The 25,745-nt window shown below is 55.4% G+C and overlaps 2 protein-coding genes across 2 annotated transcripts; both read left to right on the top strand.

Annotated features, from left to right (window-relative positions):
* Positions 1-11,361: 11,361 nt before the first annotated feature.
* Positions 11,362-25,648, top strand: ST6GALNAC2 (ST6 N-acetylgalactosaminide alpha-2,6-sialyltransferase 2). Its single transcript, XM_070393058.1, has 9 exons — positions 11,362-11,551; positions 14,927-14,987; positions 17,951-18,125; positions 18,577-18,742; positions 19,195-19,333; positions 20,890-20,993; positions 22,665-22,748; positions 24,277-24,376; positions 24,950-25,648. The coding sequence occupies exons 1-9, from the start codon at positions 11,427-11,429 to the stop codon at positions 25,121-25,123; spliced, it is 1,128 nt and encodes a 375-aa protein (XP_070249159.1). The 5' UTR covers positions 11,362-11,426; the 3' UTR covers positions 25,124-25,648.
* Positions 21,808-22,658, top strand: LOC138993731 (testis-specific serine/proline-rich protein; the record flags this gene model as incomplete). Its single annotated transcript, XM_070393060.1, has 1 exon — positions 21,808-22,658. A coding segment is annotated over exon 1 (849 nt), but the record flags the coding sequence as incomplete, so codon positions are not given.
* Positions 25,649-25,745: the final 97 nt, after the last annotated feature.

Here is a 25,745-nt window from a genome sequence, read left to right as displayed (position 1 = left end):
TGCTCAGCCCACATCCTCAGGGGTCTACCCACCAGCGAAAGTACCAAAGCCTATACCCCTAGTAACCCGCCAACGCAGGGCAGTCCCAGGGAAGACCACCAGCAAGGCTAAAAGGACAAATATCAAACAGTTAAAGAAATACTGCTGCAAACAATGCAGGCAGCTCCTTATCTAAAAATCTTATGCGAGCCATGCGAGCAGAAAGACTTACACTAAGTGCCAGGCAGGTAGTGAATCACCATAACTACGAACAATCACGCTTAAGCTACATAACCTTTACTTGGGCCATAGATTAGGATAATCTCCTTCAGTTACTTCCTTATGGCTTAACAGTAGAGCAGTAGAATAGTGACCTTGGAATAGAAATAGCAAACTAGCCCTTATAATGGAACATAGAGACTAACCTTTAGAATAGAATGTAGAAACATAGACAATAGATAAGATTAAAATCAACAGAGCTAGATCGAGATAAGATTTTTAGCAAAGGTCAGATAAGAAACTATAAACATAAAACAAGGAACCGTAGAAGGTCAGAGGAGGACCCAAAACATACCATGACGTAACTGTAGAGGCATGCTTATAGAATCGAGTAGTATAAATACAGCTGTAACAGGACAATAAAAAAGAACCTGCCTATGCTGATCATCTGAACGCTGTCTCCGTGTCCTTCATTCTTCGCCGACGCCGTCCACACCTTTGGGAACCCCTGGACCGCTGGGGCTGGACCCCGGCAATTTGGGGGCTCAGCCCATCAGGTTTCCAGATGACCTCATAGATTTATAATTCTTTACCACTTTCAGCCTCGTATGTACCTCCTTTGGTGACCCTAACAGATTTAACAGGTTCAAGTACAACTCGAACACGGCCGCATTTCCTGCTGGACCACCTCTGTCCCACGCGGAGCTCCTAGCTCAGCAGTGTCTGTCTGTGCTCCTGCTGCAGTGAGGACGCACTGGGGGATTTCTGAAGTTTATGAAAAGAAGTCGGTAACAGGGTGCAAAAGTGGCGCCTGCCCGAGGGGGTGCTGCAGGGACCGGGAGGGTGACGGGGTGGGAGGGAGGTCTGTGCCAGGCGCGGGAGGTCTGGGGTTTACTCCGGGGAGGCTGGCAGCGGTCCCGGGCCGGTGTGCGGCTCTCCCAGCAGCCTCACCCGGCCTGGCGGTCGCTACCTAAAGCAAAGTTCACCTACAGGCCATGCGCCAGGCAAACGCCTGTGTTCCCAGGAGGGACGGCACCATACACGCCCGAGGGTGTAGACTTTGTCCTCAGAACTGTTTGCGAATAGTTTATCCTCACGCACGGATTATCACATTCTGGGCAGGGGCGCCCCGCGGCAGGGAACCAGGCACCGGAGGCCTGGTCCTGGCCCCTCACACGCACATACCAGGCACCACGAGATCCGAGAGCAAACGGCACACCCAGGACGAGGCGCAACCCAGCTTCCTCCACGCGCTGAGCTGGCCTGAGGGAACAGCACCGCACTCCTGAATGACGGGCAAACGCCGGGCACGGCCGCGCCCCCCGTGAGGGGGGAATTCCTCCCCAACTTCGCTGGTTGTTTTGGGGGCGTCACAAACGGCTATGGTGCTCAGTACCCCAGAGTGAGGGGCGAAGGAAGTGGTAATCACATCCAGGAGACAGGAAGCGAGTGGGGAAGAGGCCTGGCCAGCGGGGGCGTGGGGGGCACAGTGGGTTTCTGCGGGGGCAGCATTGAGACCACCCGTGCAGTGCCCTTTATCCCAGGGCTGGGTGCAGGACACACGGGTCACGGTCCCCTTTCGCCGGGTGTTAGGAAACACGCGCACCCACGCAGCTCACAGCACCTCCTTCCTGCCTCTTGTCCGCCAGCCGCGGGGCTGGAAACGAGGGAGCGAGTGTCGGGCTAATGCTCCCCCTCCTGTGAGTACCGGCCCAGGACAGCTTCCTTCTCCCGGAGCAGCGAAAGGCCTCGGTGCCGCCTGCTGGGGGCCCGCCCCCCAGATCGGATCGCAGACCCGGCTCTCCTGCAGTCAGATGAGTAACCCTTCCTCACCTCTCTGTCCGGGCATGTTTTCTCCGCTTTCTCCCTGAGGTCTGTCCTCCAAGTCTCATTTGTTTAATAATTTGCATCTGTTTAACTTGCTTTTTCTTGCCCTGTGTGCCAATCATTTGGATTTCAACAAAGACTATCCTCTTTTTTTCATATTATCTAATAAAAAATATATATATTTAATATATTTTATTGATTTTTTACAGAGAGGAAGGGAGAGGGACAGAGAGTCAGAAACATCGATGGGAGAGAAACATCGATCAGCTGCCTCCTGCACACTCCCCACTGGGGATGTGCCCGCAACCCAGGTACATGCCCCTGACCGGAATCGAACCCGGGACCCCTCGTCCACAGGCCAAGGGGGGTCCCTGTGTTGCTGCCGCAGGGTATTTGCGGAAAGATCTGTACAAAATGTTTCTAACAGGTGCGTTCGTAACAGCTTGAAACTGGAAACAGCCCAAGTTTGGCTCTATCCACTGAGCCAAACCGGTCGGGCTCTAATAAAATATTTTAATTTAAAAATCATGGTGGTTTTTCGGGGGTTGGTTTTGGTCCCAGAACATCTTTTGAATGTTCTAATAGAATCTCCTTTAAAGGACTCTCACTACTGCTTGGTTAGGGTTCGCATCTGGTCCTCCCCTCTCTCCGCCAGTGGGTGACAGCCAGGTGCTCAGCGTGAACTTCCTCTCGGGTTGTGCAATGTCCCTACATGAGCGCTCTTGCCTGTCTGCCTAGAGCTCTGCACCCTCAGCACCCAGGCCAGCCAGCTCTCCTTATTGTCTAACCTGGCGGGGGGGGCGGCAGCTCAGGGTGGGGCAGGGGTAGTAGCTGCCGCACCCCCGCCCCTTCCTGCCAGGTCATCTCTTTGAAGTAATCAGCAGCCAGGGAGGCCAGTGGCCGGGGCTTGGCAAGGGCACCTGGGCTCAGGGAGCCCTGGGGGAGGAGGCAGGTAAGGACTTGATCTGTTCGGTGCGGAGGTGAGGGGCTCTCACCAGGGACCAGCCTCGAAGAGAAGAGGAGAGCGTGCCTGAGCACGCACCGCACCCTGAAAGTGCAGCCCCGGGGCCTGGGGGACTCAGACAGAGAGGGGAAGGGTGCCGGTCTGCACAGTCCCAGGGCGCCCGGAGCTTCCCTCACCCACCCCATGTGCACACACACACACACCCAGTTTCCACTGCGTCTATTTGGTGAGCCCCCCTCTCAGAGGGTGCAGAGCGTCCACCAGGCGGTCATGTGACCAGGCAGCTCGCACTGTCCAAGAGCCTGTCACTGGAACTGTCCGTTGGGGACAATGTCCCTGTGTTGCTGCCGCAGGGTATTTGCGGAAAGATCTGTACAAAATGTTTCTAACAGGTGCGTTCGTAACAGCTTGAAACTGGAAACAGCCCAAGTGTCCATCACCGAGAGAGGGGATTAAAACCATGGGGTTCCATCCCGCGGGACGGGAAGTGCTCCCAGGGAAAGGGCACAGCCCGAGGCGCACACCTCACAAAGGAGTGGCCACGTTTTTTGTGAAGGTTGAGGACATTGACAGCTGATTTATTGTCAGGACGGTGGTTTTCTCTGGAGTGGCGCACGCCGGGAGGGCAACGAGGGCACGTTGTGGGTAACGGAAACGCCTGTATGTCGCTCGGGTGTGGGTTCCAAGGATACAAGCGATGATCAGACGCCATTAAACTACAGACTAAGATCGATGTATTTCACGGCCCATAAATTACTCCTCAATTGAAAAATAGGGCGTGGTAAAAAGCAGCCACTGTAATTCACGTTAACGGAGGAGAAAGAGAAAATTAATACGAGGACTTCAATTGAAGCAGGGAATGGGTTGACAAAATTCAACACCCATTCGTATTTTATTTTATTTTATTTATTTTTTGGCTAATCCTCACCCGAGGGTATTTTCCCATTGATTTTTAGAGAGATTGGGAGGGAGGAGGAGAGACAGAGAGAGAAACATTGATGTGAGAGATTGGTTGCCTCCTGCACATGCTCCTACTGGGCGGCGGGGATTGAACCTGCAACTGTGGTCCTTGCCCTTGACCGGAATCGAACCCGGGACCCTTCTGTCCGCAGGCCGACGCTCTATCCACTGATCCAAACCAGCTAGGCCCATATTTTTCAATAGATTAGAACAGTGGTCGGCAAACTCATTAGTCAACAGAGCCAAATATCAACAGTACTTCTTCAAAATAGACTCGCCCAGGCCGAAAACCGACTTCTGCGCATGGGCCACGAAGTTTCAATCGCATTGTATGTAGGCGCCCGCGTGGTATTTTGTGGAAGAGCCACACTCAAGGGGCCAAAAAGCTGCATGTGGCTCGAGAGCCGCAGTTTGCCGACCACGGGATTAGGAGGAAAGGAGAGCTTCTTTCATCTGGTACAGAACAGCTACCAAAAAAGTTAAGCCAGCAACAAATATTCTGAATGGCAAAATATTAAAATCTTTCCCCCTGCGACTGGACAAAAGCTAAGATGCCAGCTGTCACTCCGACTATTCAACAGTGACCTGGGTGTCCTGCCCCTTCAAAAAGGCACAGGAAAGACATAAAATGCATAAGGATGGAAAAGCCATTGTTGACATGATCATGCACACAAAAATCCAAAATAATCTACAAACCATTACAGTGCCTTAGCAAGGTCTCTAGATACAAAGCCAGGAAACCGACCACCATGCCTCTATGCGTCAGCAACAATCCAATGAGAAATGAACATTTCCAAACAACATTATTTTGAGAAATGATTTTTTTCAAATAACATCAAAAAGCACCAAACAGGAACAAAGCTAAGGGGAAATGTACACGGGTCTCCACCCTGAAAACTATGAAACGTTGAGAAACGAAAGACCCCGAGTAAATGGAACTATAGACTATGTTCATGGATTGGAAGTCCAATATTGTTCAGACATCACATCCACCAAAACTAATCTATAGGTTTAATGTGACCCCAATAGGTGCTTGTATAAATCAACAAGCTGATTCTAAAATGCATGTGGAAGACAACAGGATGGTGATGGCCAGAGAGAAAGGGGGTGGGCAGAGGTAGAAGAGGGTAAAGGGGGGATAAATGATGATGGAAGGAGACTTGACTTGGGGTGGTGACCACATAATACGACATACAGATGATGCATTACAGAATTATACACTGAAACCTATATAATTTTATTAACCAATGTCACCCCAATAAATGCAATAAAAACGTAAAAAATAAAAATAAAACCTAAAAACAATCAAACAAAAAATAAATAAGATGCATGTGGAAATGCAGAAGGCCAAGAGTAGCCAGGGCGACACAGGAAAACCACAGGGTGGAGGCCTGACCCTGCCAGGGACCAGATGTTCACCCAGCAGCGCTAATTAAGGCAAGGTGCCGCTGGCCCCGGAGCGACTGACCAAAGCCATAGAGTCCGACAAGATGAAGAAACAGAACTCGCTGCCGGCGGAACTGCCCTGAAGGAAGGGGTGGCCGCAGGTCTTCACGCGGAAAGGAAAGGGTCCGAGACGGGAGCGCGGAGCATTGGGACGAAGGAAAAACAAGGGAGGAGTCAAAATATGGGTAAAAATAGACATGTCCTTCTCCTCTTGAGTTTTCCCACTTATGTTCGATGGTTAACACAGACATAGCACAGTCTGTCGCGGTTCTAAATGCATGTAGAGTAAATATTTAAGATAACGGGGAGCATTTGAGATCTTGCTCCCAAGCCTGTGTTGTCAGTTTGGCAAAAAACAAAGAACAAAAAAACCCAAAATACCCCCCCCCCTCAAACAAATAAAAAAAAAACCTCCTATAAAAATTCCCCCAAAAAGAGAAATATTTAAGGCAATTGTATTAGAAAGGTAGAGAATAAAGGGACCTAAACAGAGGTCAGGTGTGTATACTTGTACAAACTAGTAAAGTGTGGTAAGCACAGATTGTAACCCACATATAAATAATATAATGCCTAGAGCAAGCACTTAAAAAGCACTTACAAAGACAGGCTCGAAAACACGATAAATCTAAAGGGAATGCTGCCCGGCCGGTGTGGCTCAGTGGTTGAGCATCAACCCATGAACCAGGAGGTCACCAGTTCGATGCCCTGTCAAGGCACATGCCTAGCCACTCTGTTCTGTGTTGAGTCTCCTTTCTTTACCCCCTGTCTTCTGTTTCCTAGTTTCTACTCTCATTTTGGTGCAGCAAGTCCTCTGGTAGCTTCCTGTTGAAAAGGAGTAGGAGAGAGAAAGAGTTTTAAAGACATTAATGCAGAAAAAGCCTTATTCCTCCACTGCATTGATAGTTTGGCTAGGTATGGAATTCTAGGTCAAGATTTGTTTTCCTTCATAGTTTTTAAGACATTTCTCCTTTGCTTTTCGGTCTCTACTTTTGTCTTTGACAAATCCAAAGCCATTCTTTTTTTCTTAAAAATATATTTTATTGATTTTTTACAGAGAGGAAGGGAGAGAGATAGAGAGTTAGAAACATCCATGAGAGAGAAACATCGACCAGCTGCCTCCTGCACTCCCCCTACTGGGGATGTGCCCGCAACCAAGGTACATGCCCTTGACCGGAATCGAACCTGGAACCCTTCAGTCCGTAGGCCACAGACCAATGCTCTATCCACTGAGCCAAACCAGTTAGGACCAAAGCCATTCTTGATCATTTTCATGGAACTTGATTTTCTCCCTCTGGAATCTTGTAGAATCTTCTCTGGGCATTGTGGGCCCCTTTCATGCTAGAAACTCATGTCCTTCAATGCTGGGAAATTTTATGGAATAATTTTCATTGATGATTTGTACCCTTCCATTTTTCTCTCTCTTTCTAGGACTTTTTTTTAAAATATATTTTTATTGATTTCAGAGGGGAAGGGAAAGGGAGAGATAGAAACATTAATGCTGAGAGAGAATCACTGGTTAGCTGCCTCCTGCACACCCCACACTGGGGATTGAGCCTGCAACCTGGGCATGTGCCCTTGGCCGGAATTGAACCTGGGACCCTTTAGTCCGCAGGTCAATGCTCTGTCCACTGAGCCAAACCATCTAGGGCTAGAACTTTTATTATTTGGGTATCGGGCCTCCTATAATTTTTCTTATTTTTTCCCCTCCTATTTATCTCCTTTACCTTCCTTTCTGGAAGTATTCAGAACTCACACATTCCCTTAACATGCCCGGCTCCATTAGCCACCACATCTTCAATGCTGCTTGGTATCCTTCAGACCAAGCAACACTCCACTGAACTCTCCAGTGGGAAAAACCTCTGGTCTGTTGCCAGGGTTGGGCGGGGCAGACAAGTGGCTAAAGAGTGTGTGGAAATGAATCATCCTAAACAGCTTTCCACCAGTCCTTATTGTAGTTAACCCCTTCACCCCATTTCCAAAATGCCCAACATTCCTAACCCGTTCGTGTAAACTGCTTCGGTTCTTGGCTTCCCACCAAAAACTGAGTATTCAGCTATTTTGAAAAGTGCAATCTGGTACCTCTTATCTTCTGCTTTGAATTTCCGGGATTGTGTTGCTGTGGCCGCCAATCCTCTCCTCCCTGACTTTGTGGGTTTATGCTTTTAAACATTCCTGTATTAGCATCTGAGTGGGGTTTCAGGAAGGAATGTAATTGGATGCAGATGTCCACTCTGTCATCGTCATCCAGAAGCCTGTGAAGAATGTTTAGTGTTTTTAGTTTAATGATGTTCTTTTAAAATTTTACTATAGCCCTAGCCAGTCTGGCTCAGTGGCTAGAGCGTCGGCCTGCAGGCTGAAGGGTCCCGGGTTCAATTCCAGTCAAGGGCACATGCCTGGGTTGCAGGCTTGGTCCCCAGTAGTGGGTGTGAAGAGGCAGCCAATCTATGATTCTCTCTCATCATTGATGTTTCTCTCTCTCCCTCTCCCTTCCTCTCTGAAATCAATAAGAATATATTTAAAAAAATAAAATAAAATTTTACTATAAGCCTCTTCGTCAGCTGGGCTCTGATAAGCAAGTGCCGCCATGTGGTTCCAGGGCCCACATCTGCACGTACGGTTACGTACACTGTCATCCTTCACCTCCCACCATGGCTCTCGACCTGGAGGGCAGGGCTTTCCTCTACGTGTGCTCTCACGCTCGCGAAATCACTGTCAGCGATGTGGACCCACAAACACTCTTCAAGCCCAGGAGAGAGATGGTGGGTCTCCACCACATGTAAATCCCAGTGGCTGCGAGCTGAGTGACAAGTGAACTTGGAAGGACAAAAGGGAAGACAGGGCGTGAATCAGAAGGCAACTGTATTGCAAGCGGAGGCAGCCACGGGCATGTAGTAGGGCTGGAGGGATGAACACAGATTTGAAAAGTATTTAGGACCGAGATGGCAAATGGGCTCAATCTGGATTCCAAACTAATAAAAAAAAAATGCTGGGAATAGTTTTAAGTACCATAGATTAAAAATACTGAAAATCACTATGATTTATTTTAAAGTAGTTAATGCATTAGAATAAATACAATATTATGGCAGCGCAATTGAGATGAATGATAAAATCATTTTAGATTTTATAATTTTAACATCTTTGTTTCCTATTGTTACCATGACCAATTGCAACTGTGCAAAACTTTATCGCTTGCACTGAATAATACAAGTAGGCAAATAAATTGTCTGCTGTCAAAACTGGCTTCTCATTTCTGACAAACTATTTATCTTCTTAAGAAATTAACATTTCCAAGAGGTTGAAAAAAACCTCTCAGTAATAGGTCTATAGAAAAAAAAACATTTAAAAATCCTTTTAAATCTTGAAAGGCTTTGGGCTCTAATTGTCTGAATCACAAGTGCTAACCCCAGACCTAGAACATCGCAGCTAATATTTAAAATTCAGTCATCAACCGTGTTTTCTTTCGCAAGCTCAGTTTCGACCCAGCTCAATTCAGTGCATACATTTGTCTTCTTACAGATTCCTGAAATACAACGGGAACAATGTCCACCATGGCTTTTTTTTTCCTTCATAAAATAATTAATCACCTAAAAATGGTTCTGATTGCAATGACAAACCCAGGCTGTGATATGTAATTACAACATCTAATAAATGTTGATTAGGAACTTGCTTGAAATCCATGCCATTTCAGATGGTGAGAAATAAACGAATCTTTGTGTTTTTACAAAGATCTTACGCAGGATTGTTTCCGAACACGGAATACTTGAAGTTTTCATTACTCAGGTTTGTAAAACCATAATCCACCTCTTAAGGGAAAAGTATCTATATATACTTTTCCAGATTTTAGTTCAACTTGATGATGACCTTCTATTTCTAAAGAAGGTCTATTTCACATTCAGACAAAGAAATAACTTTAACTTGATGAGATGGAAAATTTCAAGCATATACAAAACAAACATTCAAACAAAGTAAAAAGAATTGAGTAACGAGCTGCCATTTGCAGCTCCTATAGATAATAACCTATATAATGATTAATATCACATAATGATGATCAACTCCGCGCCAATCTTGTAAACGTAGGGCGATCAGTGGGCCCTGAGTGGAGCTTAACTGCTGGGTGGCCAGGGAAAGAGATGAACAGACCCGCCCATCACTGCCTCGGAGGGACAGTGAGTGCAGGGAACTGCTCCTCCCTGCACAGCAACATCAAACAACACCTCAAGGGAGTGAGGGTGGGGGTGGGCACTTCACAAAAACAAGCCTGCCAATCACTAAACAGACAAGCAAATCACAAGCCTGGGGGGGGAGCAAGGGGGGGCACTGTTACCAGTACCCAGAGTTGCTACAATATATTATCTAAAATGTCCCATTTCTTCTTTTTTAAAAAAAATATATTTTTGCCCTGGCTGGTTTGGCTCAGTGGATAGAGTGTCGGCCTGCAGACCAAAGGGTCCTGGGTTCGATTCCGGTCAAGGGCACGTACCTTGGTTGTAGGCTCCTCCCTGGCCCGGGCCCTGGTCAGAGTGCGTGCAGGAGGCAACCAATTGCTGTGTTTCTCTCACATCGATGTTGCTCTCTGTCTTTCCCTCTCTCTTCCACTCTCCCTAGAAATAGCCTCACCCTAGCCAGTTGGCTCAGTGGATAGAGCATCAGTCTTCGGACTGAAGGGTCCCGGGTTTGAGTCCGGTCAAGGGCACATGCCCAGGGTGGGGGCACATGCCCAGTAGGGGGTGTGCAGGAGGCAGCCTATCAATGATTCTCTCTCGTCATTGCTGTCTATCTTTCTCTCCCTCTCCCTTCCTCTGTGCCCTGACCAGAAATAGAACTGTGACTTCTGGTTCATAGGTTGATGCTCAACCACTGAGCCACACTGGCCGGGCAATGCATTTTTTAAAAATTATGAGAACTGAGACTAAATGACCCATTCCTGACCACTGGCACGGGCTCCAGGAAGCTTTGGGGAGGACTTGCAATTGGCTAGGTGAGAGCAGAGAGGTGAGAACAGAAAGCTGGGGAAGGTCCTGACCGCTGGGGGCGCTGGGGTATTTCACAGGTTTCAGGTCTCTGACCAGGAACACTGCCCCCCTGGAGACTATCCCATCTCACCGACTGTCACCACATGGGGAGGGGGGGCTCTGGGTCAAGAGCACAGGTGCCCAAACTGCCCCTCCTCCTGGTGGCAGGGAAGCCCTAGCCAGGCCTCTCAGGTGCCCCCCCTGCGGCGGAGACCCCCAGGTTGGCCTCGTTTCCTAAAGGAATGCAGTGCGATGCGGGTCCTGGCCGCCAAGGACAGTCACCAAGTGAGTGGCGCCCAGCCGCAGCCCCTCCCCCAGCCCCTCCTGCAGGCTCTGCCCACCGTCAACCCGGTGCAACCACGGTCCTCCATCCGCCCGCTCTCAGCTGTCAGGTGAACCGGCTCATTACACCCAATTCCCCAAATTCTGGAAAGGCCCGAGGTGCCCCGCCCCAACTAGTCTTTCCTTTTATATTTATTTGTATTGATTTCAGAGAGGAAGGAAGAGGGAGACAGAAACATCAATGATGAGGGAGAGTCATGGACCGGCCGCCCTGCGCGCCCCACACTGGGGATCCGTGAGCTCCTGTTCATGGGCTGGCGCTCAACCAGAGCCACGCTGGCCGGGCTACACCGACTCGCCTTCGAGGGGGGGCCGCCCACCGGCCTCGGGAATTCGGGGCGAGGCCTCGGCGGCAGGTGGGTGCCTCCCCTGGACGGCACCGGAAGGCTGGACGCAGGCGGGAGCGCAGCGGAGGGTGCCCGCAGCTCCAGGGCCTCCGGGCACAGGGCGGAGCCAGGGGCGCGGGCAGCTCAGGGCGGGGCGGGCGACACTCCCGCCTCCCGCTCCACCCGGTGGTGGGGCGGCTTCCGGAGGCCTGGGCGGGCAGGGCGGGGAGACGGCGGGGGCGGGGGCGGGGCCGGGCAGGGCCGTGGCCTCCGGGAAGCCGGCTGGCTCCCAGGGTCCGGCCCGGCGCGGTGCTGCCGCAGACCAGACGGGGCGCCCGCTGGCAGCGCTGCATGGGGCTCCCGCGCGGCCCGCTCTCCTGGCGGCTGCTCCTGCTCGGGGCTGTCTCCTCGGGGATCCTCCTCACCCTCCTCTCCGCGGTGGGGAGGCCGCGCCGGGGGCTCGGGGCCGGAGCCAGGTAGGGCTGCCGCGCGTAACTAACCCGGCGGGCGGGCGCAGGGACGGGCGGGCGCAGGGACGGGCGGGCAGGCCAGCCAGGGCCCTCGGACGGCCTCTTTGGGGCGGCGGCCCTTTGAACCTCCACTCGGGTGCTGAACTCGCGCTGCCCGGGACCAACAGCCTCGGTCCGAGGGGCACCTGCTCCGTGCGCTCGGGCGACCCGCCCGCGACAGCATGTGGGGCGACTCCCCTCCGTCCCGAGAGAAACCCTGGATGGACCAGAGTTGGCGGGGTCACCCGCGTCCGATCGGAACACCCCGTTTGTGGGGAACTCTCCCTCGGTAACGTCTTTTCAGGCTACTTTGGGGGCAAGGACCCAAGTCTTCCGGTCCCAACGCTGCCCGGATCCCCAGCGCGGCGGTGCCGGGCCACCCTTCCCGCTGGCGCCGTGTCTGCCTGCCCGGGCGGCTCCCTCTCGCCCTGTTTGTTCTGTTGATTTGATAAGCGCCGCCTGGGCTGGAGCCCACGACGAGGCGGCCGCCCCCAGGGAACAGGGGCCAGTTCTAGGCTCTGTTCAGGTTTTCCTCGCTGAGCCTCCTGCGCCCCGCCCCCTCCCGGCGCCCTGGGCTCCGGCCTTTCATGCGCTCCCCACGAGGAGAAACCCGAGCGCCCGGCTGCGGCGGCGAGGACTCCGGCCACCGGGGTAGCCTGCCAAGGGTTTGCTTTCCCCTGGAAAGCGGACAGAGCCGCGCCCGAGCCCCGATGCGGGGCTGCAGGGGCGCCCGCCGCCCTGCGAGGCCTGCGGGGCCAGGCTCTCCCTTCCCAGCGCCCCCGCACCTGTGCCGGCCTCGCGCAGCCTCGGAACTTGCTGCAGGTGTCACAGGATGAAAGCACAATCGGAACCTGCTCCCAGGGACTGCGGTCAGAGGACGCCCAAAGTTGCAAAACAATGTACGCTCAGTCCCTTAAGAATAAAGGGGCTCCAGCCGGCAGGTCATGCCTGAAGTCACGGGGGCTCCTTGTGGTCAGAAATTACACAGGAAGAGGCCTGGAGAGGGGGTGCTATTCAGGAAGGGCATCTTGTGGACTTTATGCAAAGACGCTTTAAAATACAGACAGCCCTGCCAGTGTGGCCCTGGTCAGGGCGTGCGTGGGAGGCAACTGATCTCCCTCCCCTCCCCTCCTCTCCTCTCCCCTCCTCTCCTCTCCTCTCCTCTCCTCTCCTCTCCCCTCCCCTCCTCTCCTCTCCTCTCCTCTCCTCTCCTCTCCTCTCCTCTCCCCTCCTCTCCTCTCCCCTCCTCTCCCTTCCTCTCCCCTCCCCTCCTCTCCCCTACCTCCCTTCCACTCTCTCTAAAAATCAATGGGAAAAATATCCTCTGGTGAGGATTAACAAAAAATAAATAAAATACAGTTAAACGTCCTTTGAAAGTATTGAATACACTTTAAATATGAGGTTTGCTGAACACCCATTATACCTCAACAAAGCTTTTTTATTTCTATACTAGTATGTGTTTATGTATGTATGCATGTATTTGTTTATTTTTGATTAATCCTCACCTGAGGATATTTTTTCCATTGATTTTTAGAGCGAGTGGAAGAGAGGGAGGGAGAAGAAGAGACACACACACACTGATGGGCTGCCTCCCGCAGGCACCCTCCCCCCCCCCCACCCCCCCCACCCGCTCCCCAGCAGGTGTCTGGATGCCCTCGGAGTCCTAAGAGCTGCGCAGGGCTGGGAGGAGACCTGGGTCCTGAGGGTTCCATAGAGATGAGCAGGCCTCCCTGAGACGGGGGAGCAGGGCAGCACAACGGAATCGGGGCGAGTCCCCACCTCGTCCCCTGCACCCCTCCCCTCCTGTCTGCATCCTGCCCTGGTCCTGTCAGGCTGTCCTCTGGCCCGGCCCCTGTTAGAGTCCCCGGGAAGGGCCCACCCATCAGCTCAGAGGCTAAGGGATGGGGCCTTGGCTGGTGCTTTTCAGCTCACTGTGGGGTCGAGGCCGAGAGAAACGCCCCAGTTCCTCCCCAGAGGCCCTGCTGTGCCCACAGACGGGAACTACAGGATAGTGTGGGTGGGTGGGTGGCCAGGTGGCCCGGTCTGGGGGAGGTGCCCGCCCTGCCCTCCCACCCTGCCCTCCAGGGTCTCAGAAACCCGCAGGGAGGCAGGTCACAGACTTTCATTGTGACTTGGCTGTCTGGGTGCCCAGAAGCAAACAACAAGGGCCTTTGTTCCCCGCAAACTGCGCACCCTGACCCCCCCCCAACCACCCCCCCCAGGCTCCTGTGCAGAGGGCAGCGGTCTGGAGAGGCCCGACCCCCCTCCAATGGGCAAGGGCCCCTCTCCTGCCTTCCTTTCCAGTTCCCCTTTGCCCTGGGGCCGCCTGGGAGGTGGGGCTGGGCCATAACTTCAGCCCCTTCCCCCCTGGCCTAGAGGCTGGTAACCACAGCAACATGTGGGTAGAGGACTGGCAGGATGAGATAACAGGTGCTCTGTTTGAACTCACAACTAGGTGACACGTGATAGGATTATCGGTCATGTCAATACGATTATCCCTGCTGCCCAGGCGAAGACTCAGGTTCCAAGTTTAGTAACTTCCCGAGATCATGGACTACGGATTTTGGGAGTCGGTTGCAGACCTGCCCTTTACCTCGACCCTGAGGGCAGGAGCCAGGGTGACCCCCCCACAAGGGCAAACCCTTTATACCAGGGGTCCTCAAACTTTTTAAACAGGGGGCCAGTTCACTGTCCCTCAGACCGTTGGAGGGCCGGACTATAGTTTAAAAAAAAACTGTGAACAAATTCCTATGCACACTGCACACATCTTATTCTGAAGTAAAAAGACAAAACGGGAACCAATACAGCATTTGTATTTGCCTGTGGCCCGCGGCCGTAGTGTGAGGACCCCTGGTTCATCCAGTCACAACTCCAGGCTGGCAAGATTCCTCTTTCCTCCTTTTTGTTTGTTTTTAATCCTCACCTGAGGATATTTTTCCCATTGATCTTGAGAGAGAGAGTGGAAGGGTGGGGGGAGGGGGAGAGAGAGACACATGGACTGGTTACCTCCTGCATATGCCTGGACCAGAGCCAGGATCAAACCTGCAAGAGGTACATGCCTGGGAATCGAACCCTCAACCCGTCGGTCAGAGGGCTGACCTCTAACCACTGAGGCACCAGGCAGCGCCATATTTTCACCGTTGAGCCACTGTCCCTGTAAAGTCCACATTGCTGCTGCTTGCCGAGGGCTTACACAGCGTGTCAGACAGAACGGTGTGGGAGCACTTTGGGCCTAAAGAGAGAGGCGCGGGCAAGAATCCGAGCCCAGAAATAGGGTCAGAGGGACGGATGCCTTTGGCCCTGACGGAGCCAGACCCCCTTGACGTGTGCCTTCTCTCCCAGGTACACCACAGCACCTCAAGCATTCACCGGACCCAAGGCAGCGGATTCTGGGACAAGGAAGGTACAGTGGTCGGCTCCTCTGTACCTCTGAGCATCCTCAAGTTAGCGGGCACCAAGGAGGACACCCTCAGCAGACCGCTGGGCAGGAGCTCTTTGGACCCCCACCCCCTGGCCCCAGAATGAAGCAAACAGCCGTCAGGGCTCCTCAGACCTGGCCACTAGGGCTCTCTGCACCCCAGTAGAGGAGGACGGATCAATGGTTCCCTGGGGTACGGCCAGCAGGACATTTCTTGGAAGTCCTGCGATATATCTTTAAAAGGCCTGTGAATTTGAGATCCCACTCCCCCAAATGTCTTCCTACCATAAAAGTCACATTTAAAGTAGACACCACAGCCTGGGAAGATGACCCATGTGTGCCCGGCTCTGCAGCTAAGAGTCGATGGTGGCTGTGGCCGAGGTGCCATCCCCAGCACATGACCTGCGTGCTCAGACATAAGCCTCATGGCAGAATGTGGCACAGAGGGCCAGGCACCTTGCTCAGGCCGCTCGGGAAGAGGAGGCGGTACCGGGATTTGAGCCTCTGGTCTGACCCCAGAACCGGGCTCTGAACCACTGAGCAGCAGAGCCAGGAGGACAGGTGTCCTCAAGCGTCTCCCGAGCACTTGTCCAGGTCTTCTTTTTATTTTTTTAAATTTATTTTATTTTATTTATTTTTTTTACAGAGAGGAAGGGAGAGGGATAGAGTTAGAAACATAGAACATAGATGAGAGAAATATCGATCAGCTGCCTCCTGCACACCTCCCACTGGGGATGTGCCCGCAACCAAGATACATGCCCTTGACCGGAATCGAACCTGGGACCTTTCAGTCCGCAGGCCGACGCTCTATCCACTGAGTCAAACCGGTTAGGGCTTTTTAAAAAAAATATATATTTTTATTGATTTCAGAGAGGAAGGGAGAGAGATAGAAACATCAATGATGAGAGAGAATCACTGATTGGCTGCCTCCTGCACGCCCCCTACTGGGGACCGAGCCCGCAACCTGGGCATGTGCCCTTGACCAGAATTGAACCCGGGACCCTTCAGTCCACAGGCCAATGCTCTATCCACTGAGCAACACAAGCCAGGGCCAGATCATCTTTACATTCCTCAAGTCCTTTCCCCCTGGAGCTGCTTGATGCTAAATGATATACATCCCCATCCAGTTTAAAAGGAGGCTTTGAGGTAGCTTTTAAATACATATAACAATGCAATGCCCTAACTGGTTTGGCTCAGTGGATAGAGCGTCGGCCTGTGGACTGAAGGGTCCCAGGTTGGGTTCCGGTCAAGGACATATATCTTGGTTGCGGGCACATCCCCAGTAGGGAGTGTGCAGGAGGCAGCTAAATTGATGTTTCTCTGTCATCAATGTTTCTAACTCTATCCCTCTCCCTTTCTCTCTGTAAAAAATCAATAAAATATATATTTTTAAAATAAATAAATACATATAACAAGGCAAAAACATGAAAAGAGTAAAATAAACGTGCGAAGGAAAATAAAGGTTGGGCAATGAGGGGGCCGATAAGTGCCTGAGAAATGTGCCACCAGGCGTGAGACAGGCCAGATAGCTGGCTCCGAGCTTCCTGGTGGCCATGGTGAAGAAGGAAACTGCCACCAGGTCCCTGAGAGAAAAGCGGGCCAGATGCCCGAGTGCAGCACAGCCCTTCCTGATGGATATAGACACGAGCTTTTCTCCTGGAGCCTCGTTCACGGGCCCTGAAAGGCGGAGCAGCAGCGACACTGCCGTGCTATGTCCTGCTAGAGCGCTCGCTATGAAAGCATGACCTCAAAGTTCCAACAAGACTGACACCTTAGGAAACAGTCTGAGCATCGCACAGATGTGTTTGCTTCTGAGGGATGGCCAGTGAGAACCCCGGGTTAAATGCGGAGAACCACCCTGCCGAAGGGACATCGAAGGAATTCACAAACGCGCACACGCACACGCACACTCACACGCCACCTGCTCCATCGCGTGTTAAACCCTCTTTCCGCCATTTCGTAATAGCTCCCGAGCCGTGACCGCAGACGCCCATCCACAGTGACTTTCCGAGGTCAAACGCCATACTTGGCAGCGCTCCGTCCGGAGGCGCCGAGTGTGAACTGCGCTCCCACCTCTGTGGGCTGCGTGTGTCCCGGGCCGTGTGTGTGAGCGCTGTGCCACTGGCCCCCTGTCCCCAAAGCCCGGGGGCCTGACTGCACAGTCTGGCACAGGGTGGTGGTTTTAGGAACGTCTATGTCACATTACAGCAGGAACGACCACACGCAGCTCTCCCCTGCAGTGCCTTTGATCCAACCAGCACCGTAACAACGAGGCCCCTCGGTGGGGAGAGCAGCCCCGGCCTCGGCAGTCTGGGGGACCCGTCCTGGCCTCCTGCACCTCCTGGGAGTCCAGGCGCGCCTCGGCTTGTAGCCGCATCACTCGTTCTCCACCTGTCATCACAGGGCCTCCTTAGAAGGGCACTGAACTTGGGACCCACCTGAACACAGTGTGACCTCATCCTAACAACCTACATCTGCACAGGCCTCGTTTCCAAACAAGGCGGCATTCCCAGGGTCTGGGCCGACAGGAACTTCTGGGCAGCGGCTGGAAGAAAGACGTGCATGCGTCTCCTGCAGCCGTCTCACCGACCCGCAGTGAAGAGGCCAGAGCTCGCGGGATAAATCACAGGCTTGATCCAGGCTGAGGATCCAGAGCCCCGGCTGGCACGCCTCCTCCAAGGCAGGAGGTCTCACCCATTCGTGGGAACACGCCCCGAAGTCTCCCCGGGAGTGAGGTGCAGGAGCAGGAGCAGGAGGCAGAGCCAGCAGGCCACAGAGATGTGGCGTCCAGGGGGCTGGGCAGGGGAAACCCAGAAAGCTCTCTGGTCCCCAAGTCTGGAGGGGGGAGGCCACCTCTTCCCTCCCAACCCCGTGAGGCCTTCGAGCTCCTGGAAGGCTCCCACCCACCCCGCCCCCAGAGCTCAGCCCTCTCATCTTCTCGCCCACAGAGCAGGCCCTGCAGATACTCGCTCGCTCAGGCCATTCAGCATGACCCCCACTTCCGGGCTGTGTTCAACTTCTCCCAGCCAGTGCTGCTGGCCGCGGGCCTCTTCTCCCAGGAGCTCTGGGACAGCCTGAGCCAGCGCCGAGCCCCTTACGGCTGGCAGGGGTTCCCCCGCCAAGGTAACCCTCACCCTGAGCTCGACCCCCAAGCTATGTGACTCCTGCTTACTTTCCTGCCCCCACAAGCCCCAGGGGATCAGCAAGAGGGGCTTGGCTCCCCGCCACCCCCAGCAGCTCCCACCATCCTGGGGCCTCCCTGGCATAAAGGCTAAGGTGCCCGTGCCCAAAGGTGGCTGAGACCGGGCACGGGGCCCCACGCAGCCTGCTGACTGTGCTGCTGTCAGACGCTCCCCGTTAGCTCTGCCCCCACCCGCATGCCCAGGTTACTCCTTCTGGAACACGGTCTCCAGAGGCACCGTGGGCACAGCCACACCTGTCCCCACCGGCCCTTTTCCCTTCTCACGCCCCACTGACAGTGCATCCCCTCCCGCCCTCTGTGCCTCCTGGGAGGGGCTGTTGTCCCGATGCCAGCAGCCTCTGCATGAGGTCCCCGTCCTGTCCCGACCCACAGACATCAACTCCACCCTGAGCCTTCTGAACAGCTCAGACAGCGCCCAGCTCTTAGGCTCCAGGGAGCCACGCAGGGACTGCATCCGGTGTGCCGTGGTGGGTAATGGGGGCATCCTGAACGGCTCCCGCCAGGGTCCCAACATCGACGCCCACGACTACGTGTTCAGGTATGCAGAGCAGGGGCAGGGAGGAGGGGGGAGGAGCAGGGGGAAGGGAGGAGGGGGAGGAGCAGGGGCAGAGGGAAGGGGGAAGAGGAGCAGGGGCAGGGAGGAGGGGGGAGGAGCAGGGGCAGGGAGGAGGGGAGGGGAGCTGTCCCCCGTGGGAGCATCTTCCACGGTGTGGGCAGGGCAGCAGCCCCAGGCGGCTCTGCAGTTGTTACGGGCAGACAGGCATGGACACAGGTCTGTGCAGACAGACATGCCACGGGGCCTGAGAGGAAGGAACCACCAGGACAGATGTGCCCGTGGCACAGTTCCCTGAGGTCTGGAGGCGTGGGGGCTGGTGCTGCTGTGGGCACAGGGAGTGGTCCGTGCGGCTGGGGACAGGTGCGGCGGGGCCGGGGTGGGAGTCGCACACAGGGGGGGTGACCGCCAGGCCAATGGGCCTCTGTTTGGACCAGACTCAATGGTGCTGTGATCAAAGGCTTCGAGCAGGATGTGGGCACCAAGACCTCCTTCTACGGTTTCACTGTGAACACGATGAAGAACTCGCTCATCGCCTACAGAACAGCGGGCTTCACCTCCGTGCCGCGAGGACGGGTGAGGCCTGATGGGCGCCACGGTTCCCGGAGCCCCTCCACGGGGAAGCCCAGGGTTCCCGAGCCCCGGGCTACTGGTGGGGACTGGGCCAGGACGTTGGGCGCGGGGAGGGAGCTACTGAGGAGGAGGTCTGGGCAGGGATGCCCCGCTGCTTCAGGCGGCACTGCACCGCTCTAGACTGTGGGAATGGCGAACATTTAGTGAGAGCTGATGGGTGTCAGGCAACCTCCATATGCCCGCAGCCCACTGTCCTGGTGAGGAGGCTAAGCACTGGGGTCCAAACCCAGACTCCCCTCCAGGGCTCCTTGGCTCCCAGCACTGGCCTTGCCGTCAGGGCAGCCATCTCCAGCTGGCAGCGGTGCAAGGCCCCTCTGGCGCAGACCAGGGGTTCCCAGTCTCCCATGCTACCCCCAGAATAGGGGGTGCGCCTTCTGAATTCTCACAGCAGCCTGTGCAGGGAGCTGCAGTTCAACGAGACTGAGGAACATGCCCAGAGGAACTAGCATCTGCTACCCACAGCTTCCTTCAACCACACCCAGTTTCTAGAACGACACTTCCCCTCAAGAAGGTCTGGGTGCCCCGTGCGGGGCTAGGGAGGTCCCAGGATAAGGGGTCCGGTGATGCTCTATAGACCGGGTTGGGTTTCTAGAAGCTTCCTCCTCTGAGAAGGAAATGAAGGAGTGTCCTAGCCAGTGTCTATGCCCCAAAGTCTCACAGTAGAACTTCTCTTGGCTCGTGACAGAACCAAGTCGGGTAGCTTCATTTCTGATGTGGCCACAGTACCTGTATGAGTTACCCACTGCTGTGTAACAAAACACCCCCTAAACTTAGTAGCTTGCTTTCTTTACTTTTTAATAAGTTCTTATTGATTTCAGAGAGGAAGGGAGAGGGAGAGAGATAGAAACATCAATTCAATGATGAGAGAGCATCATGGATCGGCTGCCTCCTGCACGCCCCCCGCTGGGGATGAGCCTACAACCTGGGCATGTTGCTCCGACCGGGAAGCAAACCGTGACCTCCTGGTTCATAGGCTCAACCACTGAGCCACGCCAGCCGGGTATTAGTCGCTTTAAACACACACATTTATAATCTTACAGTTGCAATGAGTTGAATTTGGAAGCAGCTTAGCAAAGTGGTTTGGGCTCAGGGCCTCTCAGGTGGCTGCAGTCATCGGAAGGAAGGCCCTTGACGCACGGACCCCTCTGGCGTCCTCATGACAGGGCAGCTGACGTCACCCCGAGGGAGTGGCACCAGAGGGAGGCAGTGCCTTCCACTGCCTGATCTCACCGCCACCCCAGGGCTTCCTACTCATTGGAAACACTCGGCTCCTCAGCACTAAGCCGGCTCCTCGGGATGGCGAGTGAGCTGCGCCCCTGGAGGGAAGGGCACCACGGGACTCGCGAGTGCGGGCCGCACCCACCAGTTCCTGAGCAGGGCACTGCCGGGCTGAGAGAGCGCCTGTCGGGGGGCAGGACTGGGTGAAGGGCCGTCCCTTCCGAGCAGGACCTAGACGTGGCCTGGTTCCCACCTGAGCTCCGTGTCCGTTGTCCCGACAGGACCTGCGCTACATCTTCATCCCCTCGGACCTCCGTGACTATGTGATGCTGAGGTCGGCCATTCTGGGTGTGCGTGTCCCCAGTGGCATCGATAAAGGTGACAGGTGAGCAGCCACACGGGGGCAGGGCGTGGTGATGCCGTGGCCATCGCTGCTCCTGAGCGCCCCCCTCCCCCCACATCAGGAGGGCAGGTGGGGAGGGCAGGAGCAGATCCCAGAGCTCTGGGCTGATGCTCCTTCCCGCCAGGAGAGCCCAGGTAAGCCTCCCGTCCCCGGGCACCTCCTGGTCCGCCCGGCTGCAGGCTTTTCTGAACGGAGCAGGCAGACCTGGCTTCTGAGCTTCAGGCTGCTGTCCCCAAAGCAGCCCCGCCACCAGCCGGCAGCACTCGGCTCCACGGCCGGGCCTGCGGTGCCGGTGAGCCGGTCTCCACGCCGCTCCTCCTGGCGGCACCCTCCCGAGACCGTGCCCCTGACACGGGGGAGCGGGAACAAAGGGCACTCTGTCTTGTCTCCTGCCTTCCTGGGCAGCAGGCCTGTGTGCAGCTCCTGAGCCACGTCCTGGCCTCAGCCCCGCCCTCTCCTGGCGCTGCTGGCAGTTTCTCATCCCTGAATCCGGTCCTTGGACATCTACCCTACCCCTGGCCACACAACGACCACCGCCTACCTCAGCCCCCCGCCCCCCCCCCCCCCGGAAGCGCAGCTGCTAAGGGGCTCCTTAAAAGTTAACCCCTCCCAGACCAGGAGAGCACCCCCAGGCTGGCCCTGCGCCCTACTCCCCGCCCCGCCCGCCCTGTGATGACCCAACAATTGCTCACAATGCTGCAGGGGTCGTGGGAGTGGGCTTTGTGACATGGGCGGGGACCAGGCTCTTGGGGGTGCTGCCTCAGAGACCTCGGGTGCTCACAAGCCTTCTCAACACCAATGAGCTCCCCCTCCCAAACCCCTAATCCGTCCCCTGCCCAGTCCCCCTCCCAGTCCCGGACCAACCATAACAGCAACCCTGCCAACCAGCCCTACACCAGCTCGGGTGGTTCAGCCCCTTCCCCGACCCCCACCCGGTCCTCCTCCCGCCCGCCCTCCCACCCTCCTACCCCCTCCCCCTCGCAGCCCCCCTCCCGGGCTCCCTCCCTGAACCCCAGTCCTCATTCCCAACACGTGTCTCGAGCATCTCCCCCAACCGCCACTCCCCCCGCCTCCAAGTCTCCCTCCCAGTCTGGCCTGAAACCTGCCTCCCGGAACAACTCCCTGACGCCCCCCAACTCCCAGACGCCCCCCGGGCGCTCCTCCAGGTCCCCCTCCTACAGCCCTATGGGCTCGGGCTCTTACATCGGGTCCATTCCAGGTATCCCGTCCCAGATCACCCCGTACGTGCCCCGCTTCATGAGGGAGCCCCCCTTCTACCAGCCCCCCACGTCTGCATTGCCCCTGTGCCAGCCCCCCCAGTCCCCCCCGCGCACCCGGCGCCCCGAGTCCCTCTACCTCCCTCTCCTCCAGCCCCCGCCCCACTACCCCAACGCCATCAACAACTTCCCGACGCCTCCCAACCTGTTCACGCCCCCGTGCTCGCTCAGCTACAAGCTGCCCATCGACGTGCTGGTGGGCTCCAAGCCGCCGGTGGTGCCCTCGGTGCTGCCCGCCACCTTCTACACGCCCTTCTCCCGCTACTACTCGCAGCCGCGCTTCTACTACCGCTCCCTGCCCCGCCGCCGCTCGGGCGGCTACCTCTCCATGCAGTACGAGAGCCTGAACCGCTCCGTCCGCTTCCTCCCAAAATAGGCCTCAGACCTATTTCGGACCAGAAGCCTCTGCCAGCAAATTCAAGCTACTCCATCCAGCCTTCATCAGCTACCTGACGGAGAGGTAGGTGGTCGGGGTGGCAGCGCCCCCGCACTGCCGGCCTTCCCTTCAGGCCCATCTGCTCGAACCGAGCCAGGGCCACACGCCAAGCAGGTGCCAAAGCCTTGTCATTGGTTTAGCTACTTCAGCACCTCGATGGAGGTGGTGGGCACCAATCAGGGGAACGGGAAACCGGAAGAACTCAAGGTCGATTTGCCAGGGCTGTTTGTTTATTTAAAAAAAAAACACAGCTTACTGATTTCAGAGAGGAAGGGAGAGAGAAACATCCATGGGAGAGAATCATTGATTGGCTGCCACCTGCACACCTCCCATTGGGGATCTAGCCTGCAATCTGGGCATGTGCCCTGACCAAGAATCGAACCGAGACCTCATGGTTCATAGGTCGACATTCAGCCACTGAGCCACGCTGACGGGGCGCCAGGGCTGTTTATAAAGGCACAGGCTGGGTGTGGGCTACCATGAGGTGTGGGGCAGTAGCGGAAGCTGAGCTGCCACCATCTTCAGGCTTAAGGTGAGCACAGGGAGGAGCCAGGGAACAAGACCTGATCTCATTCGGTGTCCCTGCCCATGGTTCTCCGTGGCGGGGCAGGGCCACTGGTCCACCTTGAAACATTTTGGTTGGCACTAGGCGAGTGCAAGCACCACTAGTACGTAGAGGCCAGGGCTGCTGCTGAACATCCTGTAATGCACAGGACGCCCCTGCAGCCAAGATTGGCCCTTTACTTATTTTTAAATGTATTCTTATTGATTTCAGAGAGAGCGGGAGAGGGAGAGAGAATCACTGATCAGCCGCCTCCTGCTCGCCCCCCCACTGGGGATCTAGCCTGCAACCCGGGCACGTGCCCTGACCGGAATTAAACCGTGACCTCCGGGTTCACAGGCTGAGAGGAACCGGGCCCTTTAAGGTGCCACTAGTGCAGCAGCTGGGTGAGAACCTGCTGTAGCCGAGGCGAGCACCCCGGGAGCAGTGAGGGGACGGTGGGCCTGGGCAGCGGGGCCCAGCAGTCACAGTCGCGTGCAGAGGACACGCCGAGGCCAGGTCTGCCGGAGGAGCTCAGTGTGAATCCAGGGCTGAGGCCAGGGCCTGTGGTCACCAATGGGGGAGGGGGTGTCACTCTTGTGCTACCTCACCAGTGACTCCAGTCACAGGGCCTGTGTGGTTCCTGTTTGGCCAGGAGTGTGGGGATAGGGAGGAACTTAGGTCTCAGACTAAAGCAGGCCGCCTGTGCCCTAGCGCTGTGGTTACTCACTAGCCCAGGGCAGAGGCAGGAGGTGGCACAAGCCAGGCTGGATGCAGGCTGCTAGGAGGAAGCAGGCTCCCCTGTGGCTCTCCTGGTGGGCCCCTCATCTAAGGGGGTGGTTCAATCAAAGGAGACTGTGGTCTTTAGGATCAGTTTCCCCAAGAAGAGACCTGATGGGAGGAGAAGGGCCAGGAACTCCCTGGCCTTTCCGAGTCGGTCACTGTAATGGCCTAACTATCAAGCTGCTACAAGACCTAAATGTGTGAGTTTCAATGCCGTTTTGCTTCCAGGTTTTTGAAATCAAAGCGGATTATCTCAAAATTTAAAGACTTATATATGCCTAGTACTGGGGCCCTCATGCTGCTGACAGCGTTACATACCTGTGACCAGGTAAGCGGCCTCTCGGGAATCCACAGCCTCAGAGCCCAGGTGTGGATGGAACCAGACTTACCCCAGAGCCTACATGAGGCGGCACCTCAGACCTGATCCCCCGGCTGCAGGAGGGGTCTCGGGAAGGCAGGGGAGAGTCGCATCCAATACCCAGGGTCCTTTAAGGGCCAGCCCCTGCCCACACTTCCTTCTTTCACGCCCTTGTCCCAGGGCAGCCACTCTACGTGGCATCCAAGACACACACGTTACAAACTGCTCTTCTGAAAGCAGCCTTCTCCAGACCTGGGCGGGGACATGCATTGATGGGGACACTTTAGAGGTGGATGGGACAGGACAGCAGGGCTCACCCCCACAACCGCTGGTCACTCCGAGAGTTGTTCCACAGGAGCCACAGGGCTCTGGCCCCACACCTCACCCCTGCTGTACAGCAGGAATCTCACTTATGAGCTGCACCCATTGTTCACCAGCATCTTCACAGGCATAAGGTGGGGGGTGGGGGGGACCAGGCTTTCCTGAGTCCATGTCACTTGACATGAGTCTGCACGCAGCAGCTCAATGCCCATCTTTGTCCAGGTTAGTGCCTATGGATTCATCACAAGTAACTACCGGAAGTTTTCCGACCACTACTTCGATCGGGTTAAGCAGCCACTGGTATTCTATGCAAATCACGACCTGTCCCTGGAGGCAGCTCTGTGGTGGGACCTGCACAAGGCCGGCATCCTGCAGCTGTACCAGCACCGAGCTTGATTCTGGCTGAGCTGGGGGCCAGGTCCCCTTCGAAGGGCCGCAGCCAACTCCCCGAGACCCACTCCTTCCCTCAGGCGACGGGGGCGGGTGTCTGACTACCACCGAAGCCTGTTCATTGTGAAACACCCTGTCTTGCTCTTGGTTCATCCAAGAAAGCTCCCGCGTCCGAGACAGACACCCCCTGGGTCAAGGGAGAATGGACTGTCCCGCTGGCTTTGTTTAAAACGGAAGAGAACACTCCCAAGATGTGACGTCAGAGGGACCTCAGAGCTGAGCCTCAAGACCAACAGGTGCTGAGCAGCACTGGGAAGTCAATGGAGGACTCAGCCACACTCCATCACGAGCACCTGCACACTCCCAGCCAGTCCTCCGCGAACATGCAACCTCCAAGGCAATTCAGCTCAAGGACACGTCTTCACCTTTCTAGACCATGACCGACATACATGAGCGCCATGAGAGAGAGGGAGCGCAAAAGGCAGAATGTAATCTGAAACCAGGTAATTGCATAAATGATGGATGGCCGTCTTTGTTGTGTGTTGAGGTGGAAGTAGCACGCCGTGATACCATGCAGGGGTGTAGCGTGGAGACCAGAGAATTCCAGAACCATGGGGAGGTTCTGGTA

The sequence above is a fragment of the Myotis yumanensis genome, unplaced genomic scaffold (genome assembly GCF_028538775.1).
Source record: "Myotis yumanensis isolate MYYU_CA2020_CCGP unplaced genomic scaffold, mMyoYum1.0.hap1 SCAF_16, whole genome shotgun sequence".
Taxonomy (NCBI): domain Eukaryota; kingdom Metazoa; phylum Chordata; class Mammalia; order Chiroptera; family Vespertilionidae; genus Myotis; species Myotis yumanensis.
Note: the sequence above shows the minus strand (reverse complement) of the source record. Positions and strands in the feature narration are given on the sequence as shown.